Raw genomic sequence first — 5,494 nt, forward strand, 5'->3', positions numbered from 1 at the left:
CTATTTTACAGCTGTTTCCAGAACAATTTCACATTGTCAGGTTAATGTGAGGCTCAAGGAGCCCCAAAAGAGGTTCCCCTTCTTACAGACTCCTGGCTGTTAGGCACCCCTGTGTGACAGCAATCTGAATCCCAAACAGGTGATTGCCCTGACAAGGAGAGCACTCAGGGRAAGTGCAGAGTTTGCCTGCTCTGTCGAGATGATGGGGTGGCTGCACTTGACTTGGACAATCCAAACGGTTTCAGTCTTTTTGGATAACTAATTAAGGAGCTAAGCTAATGCACCAGCATTACCAGTTCCGTGATGCAAATTAAATAGCTAGGCCAAGATTTTGACTCTCACCTGGTGGGGTTTTAAGGAACATAAAGGAGAGTTACATTTTAGGTTGTAGGAGGTGCTCACGTCTTTTTGGGATGCATGTTCTGATCAAGCAGTCCACCAAGTGATGCCTGTTAGACTTCAGAGAAAGGATAAATCCCAGATCACAAGTCACTCTTAGTGTGACATTAATCCTCTATTCTGCAGCTGTTAAAAACATGCTCTGCAACTCTGTGTGGAGAGCCAACTGCAGAACTAATTCTCACTGTTGTCSCTTTTTCCCCACGCAGGTTCAAGATGTTCTGTGATCAGCTCCTCCTTGTTKTTGGCCTGTCCCTCGCTGCTGGGGTGTGTGCATCCAGAATGTGCTACTCTGAAGCCCAAGTGTCTGTGTATCATTTCTGCAACCTCACGGATATTCCACCTGTGCCCAAGGATACAGGGAAGCTTCTCCTGGCTTTCAACTACATCGGACGAGTGACCGCGGCTTCGTTCCCGCTGCTGGAGCGCTTGTGGCTGCTGGAAATCGGAGGTCAGTACRTCCATCCCGTTACCATAGGGAAAGGAGCCTTCAGGAACCTGCCAAACCTTCGCATCTTGGACTTGGGGTCCAACACAGTTCTTCATCTGGATCTCGATGCTTTTGTGGGCTTGTCAAGCCTGACTGTGCTCCGTCTGTATTACAACCGCCTTGGAAATGCCATCCTGGAAGAAGGTTACTTTCAAGATTTGAGGTCATTGGAAGAATTGGATCTTTCAAAGAATGCAATCACAAAACTTCATCCTCATCCCCTGTTTTCTAATCTAACAGCCTTGAAAAGAGTGAACCTGAAACTAAACCAGATATCCAACTTTTGTCAAACCAATCTTACCAGCTTCCAAGGAAAACACTTTTTGTCTTTTGACCTTAGTTCTAATTCTATGTACAAGACAGAAGATGTGGCCTGGGCCAAGTGTCCCAATCCTTTCAAAAATATTACATTTACCTCACTAGACCTTAGTGGCAATGGCTGGAGCACAGAGAAAATCCAGTACCTCTCTACAGCCATTAAAGGCACTCAAATCCATTCTTTAATACTTGGCCCTCATACAATGGGTTCAGGATTTGGCTTTGATAATTTAAAAAACCCAGATGATTCTACTTTTACAGGACTAGGGAGAAGTAATCTTAATTCCCTTGACATTTCAAGGGGTTTCATTTTCTCTGTTAATGCTTTAGTCTTTCAAAGTCTTGGTAATCTGCAATCACTGAACCTTTTCAGAAACAAGATAAATCAGATCCAAAGGCAAGCATTTTTTGGCCTAGGCAACTTAAAAATTCTCAATCTCTCAAGTAATCTTTTGGGTGAGTTGTCCGATTATACTTTCGAGGGTCTACGTAGTGTAATGTATATTGATTTACAGCAAAATCATATTGGGATGATTATGGATGAATCATTCAGGAAATTAGTAAATCTGAAAATAATTGATCTCCGAGACAATGCCATTAAAAGGCTCCCTTCCTTTCCACATCTGACCTATGCCCTTTTAGGTGACAATAAACTAATGTCTGCAGTTGACAACAACAGAGCAATAACTGCAACACACCTTGATTTCGAAAGAAATTGGTTGGCAAACCTAGGTGACCTGTACATTCTTTTCCAAATTCCAAACCTGCAGTTTCTCTTCTTAAAACAGAACCGCTTCTCCTATTGCAAGAAAAGCACAAATGCTATAGAAAACAATCAGTTAATATTTATGGACCTAGGTGAAAATATGTTACAGCTGGTGTGGGAGAGTGGTTCATGTTTGGATGTCTTTGGGGCACTGTCCAAACTTCAGKTTCTGCATCTGAATAACAACTACCTTAGTGATCTTCCACAGGAGATTTTTAGAGGTCTGACATCTCTTAAAGGTCTTAACCTGGCTTCCAACCTGTTGTCTCATCTTTCTCCTGGGCTTTTTCCACAAAGCCTAACAAACCTAAACTTATCCGGAAACCAGCTGCTTTCCCCTGAGCCTGAAGTTTTTATGACTTTGAGTATTCTGGATATAACACACAATAATTATATCTGTGATTGCTCTTTGAAGAGCCTGCTGGTGTGGCTGAACAGTACCAACGTGACCCTGGCTGGCTCCCCRTCTGACAGGTACTGTGTGTACCCCCCTGCCTTTGAAGGGGTGCCCCTGTCCTACCTGACATACGATGACTGTGACGAAGATGAACTCCAGCAGACACTCAGATTCTCGTTATTCATCTTCTTCTCTGTCACACTTCTCCTGTTTCTGGTGGCAGGCGTCATTTTCAGTCGCTGCCGGGGGATTTGTTTCATCTGGTATAAAACCATCACCAAAAGAGTGATAGACAGCCAGCCACGAGTAGCAGATAAAGGTGAATATAAATATGATGCCTATCTGTGCTACAGCAAAAATGACTTTGAATGGGTGCAGAATTCTTTGCTAAAGCGCCTGGATTCACAGTATTYTGATAAGAACAGATTTACCTTGTGTTTTGAGGAAAGAGATTTCTTGCCTGGGGAAGAACACATCAACAATATTCGCGACGCCATTTGGAACAGCAGGAAAACAATTTGCATCGTGACCAGGCAGTTTCTCAAAGATGGGTGGTGCGTGGAAGCCTTCAATTTCGCCCAGAGCAGGTATTTCTGTGATCTGAAAGATGTCCTCATCGTGGTGGTGGTTGGGTCCCTTTCTCAGTATCAGCTGATGAAACACAAGCCAATTCGAAACTTCTTACAAAGGAGTCAGTGTTTGTGGTGGCCTGAAGATTTTCAAGATGTAGASTGGTTTTTAGATAACCTTTCTTGCCAAATTCTGAAGGAAAAAAAAGTGCAAAGGAAAACCAGCGGTATAGAGCTGCAGACTGTAGCAACTGTGTCACACTGACAGTGTGTGAGTTCCTGGCAAATATCCCATTTCCAGCTGTGCCGTGGCAGGAATAAACAGAAGTTTGCTTCATCTTTCCTTGAGAAGACAGGMAGAATGGTGACTGTTTCAGAATAAATCCTACAGAGCACAGAGACAAAGCAAGCAGCAAATRCATGAAAGTGCAGTTGTTTTATGAACTAAAACAGGCATTTTCACAAGGATTGAATGAATCACAGATGCTTCACATTTTGGATGCATCTTYGGGGACTTTAGTCCTGATTTTTGGAGTACTTCTTTCTTAATGATCTGTTTCATGAGCTAGAGAAAGGATGCTCATGGTTTTTTATCAAAGTGAGCCCACGGTACTGTCCCGGAGTGACCAAATGTGCTCTCAGGTGCTGCCAAGCCTGACCATTGTGGTTCCTGGAMAGCTCACCCCTGTGCTTGCTGCACTGGTAACTTTTCACGCTGTTTCACAGCGCAATCATGGTTTTGCACCTTTATGCTTTAAATTAGTGTAACACAGATTTCATTTGTTTATTTTCTACTCAATTAACTTCAGCTCAGCTGGAACATAAAACTTTGGACTYCATTCATGCTCTTCCCATCCACAACTTCTGGGCTTGGTGGTCAAACTACAGTGGTGGGTCCAGAGCATTTGCTGCTGTTTCAGCTTTGGTGCTTTTTCAGCTGAGCTTCCTCCTGCCCTGCAGAGACAGGGGAACAGGTGGATCTGAAGCAAGTCTGAGCTTGGAAAGCAAACAAGAAACTACCTCAGTAGCTGTGTAGACTGGTACCAGGTACCCAGGGCTTTGGCATTCTGGGAGTGTTACAAGTACGTTACCTGTACTTTGTAATTGTCCTGAGCAATTTGGGTTGTCCTCAGCACATCCTGTGGGCTGAACAATTCTAAGATGTTTTTCTGCTTCTGTTGCAGTATTTTTCTAGAGTCATTAATGCCTGATMCACTCTTACTTCTCTAATTATTTTACCACTGTCTGCTCAGGTGTGGTGTCTTCAAGGGGTTGTTCAGGGTAATTTTAATAAAAATCTGATTCAGTGTTTGCTGTTACAGAACCTGCACCTGTAATTTTGATTGTGACATGCTCCCTGAGTGTACTCTTCACCTCTGTTTGTGCATTTATTCAACAAAAGTTTCCCAAAATAACTTCAGTGTGGTCCCAGTGAGGTTTTTTGCACTGGTAAGGAAGCAGGAATGGGAGGTTTTATAAGCTGCCTGCTTCAACCTTAGCTGCAAACAAATAACACACAATAATTATATCTGTGCTTTGATAGAGAGCAAAGAGTGTAACCCACTGTATGTGAATGCATGCGCTGCAGTATAAATGTGTCTGTGGCTGATCTAATTTACTCTCAGCACACTACACACGATTTCTATTGATAAAATTACTACAGCAAAATAACTCTTCCTTCTCAATCAATGTGCTCATCCGGAAAGGCAAAAAGGGCTAACCCTTGGGATGTTTTCCAGCCGGCAGGRGACACGGGGCTGCAGRTGGAAGAAGGGCCGGACTGAGCTGSTGGAGCCCTGGGTGTCGCTGTTGGCTCAGGGAACAGCCCGGCTTTCCCGAGCCTCTCCCGCTGCAGCTGTGGCAGGAGGAAAAATCCCGCTGCAGGAAAAGCACCAGCAGCCCTGGATCCGCAGAACTCCCCCAGGCTCTCAGAAAAACCACCACGGGCATTTCAGCCCTCTGCACTTCTTACATTTCTCTCACAATGTCCGGCTCTCTCTCCTTTTTGTCCCGACAGTCCGCGCAGATATTTTCATTCATCCTTTAAAAGCAGAGGCTGCAGCAGGGAACATTTCACAAAAACCCTGCTGGCAGATAGCCAGGAAAGCAGGAATGAATCTCTACAAYGAAGATCCAGGTCCAGGTGCTCGATGGATCTAAGCTTGGTGAAAGAGTTGGGGATTTTAAAAGCATCCTTAAGAAATTTTGCTTGAATGAGTATCACAAAATATTTTTTGTCAAGTGTTAATTAAGAGCCCTCTCCACTTAGGGCCTTACTGTAGATTTACAAAATATTCCTCTCACTTCAGRCACTTAAAACTTTCTCCTGCTAACCTGTGTATGCAGGAATGACAAGTAGCTACAGGAAATGGCTTAAACCAAGGCTTTTCCATTTCATTTGAAACACTTCTGTCTGCTGATGAGAGGTGGCTACAGAGGGTTTGCATTCATTTTAGGCTTTGGAAAGGCCTGACTTTTTACATAGAGGTTTTAATAAATCCCTTGGATGAAATTTCATTGTCTGCCTCTGTGCTTAAAAACCAATTTTGAAACTT

At 43.6% G+C, this 5,494-nt stretch overlaps 1 protein-coding gene across 1 annotated transcript; it reads left to right on the forward strand.

Annotated features, from left to right (window-relative positions):
- The first annotated feature begins 615 nt into the window (after positions 1-615).
- Positions 616-4,270, forward strand: TLR5 (toll like receptor 5). Its single transcript, XM_057376954.1, has one exon. It carries the CDS (start codon positions 616-618, stop codon positions 3,202-3,204), a length of 2,589 nt encoding a protein of 862 aa, XP_057232937.1. The 3' UTR covers positions 3,205-4,270.
- The last annotated feature ends 1,224 nt before the right edge of the window (positions 4,271-5,494 follow it).

The sequence above is a fragment of the Malurus melanocephalus genome, unplaced genomic scaffold (genome assembly GCF_030028575.1).
Source record: "Malurus melanocephalus ecotype Western Australia unplaced genomic scaffold, MMel_1.1 scaffold_296, whole genome shotgun sequence".
Taxonomy (NCBI): domain Eukaryota; kingdom Metazoa; phylum Chordata; class Aves; order Passeriformes; family Maluridae; genus Malurus; species Malurus melanocephalus.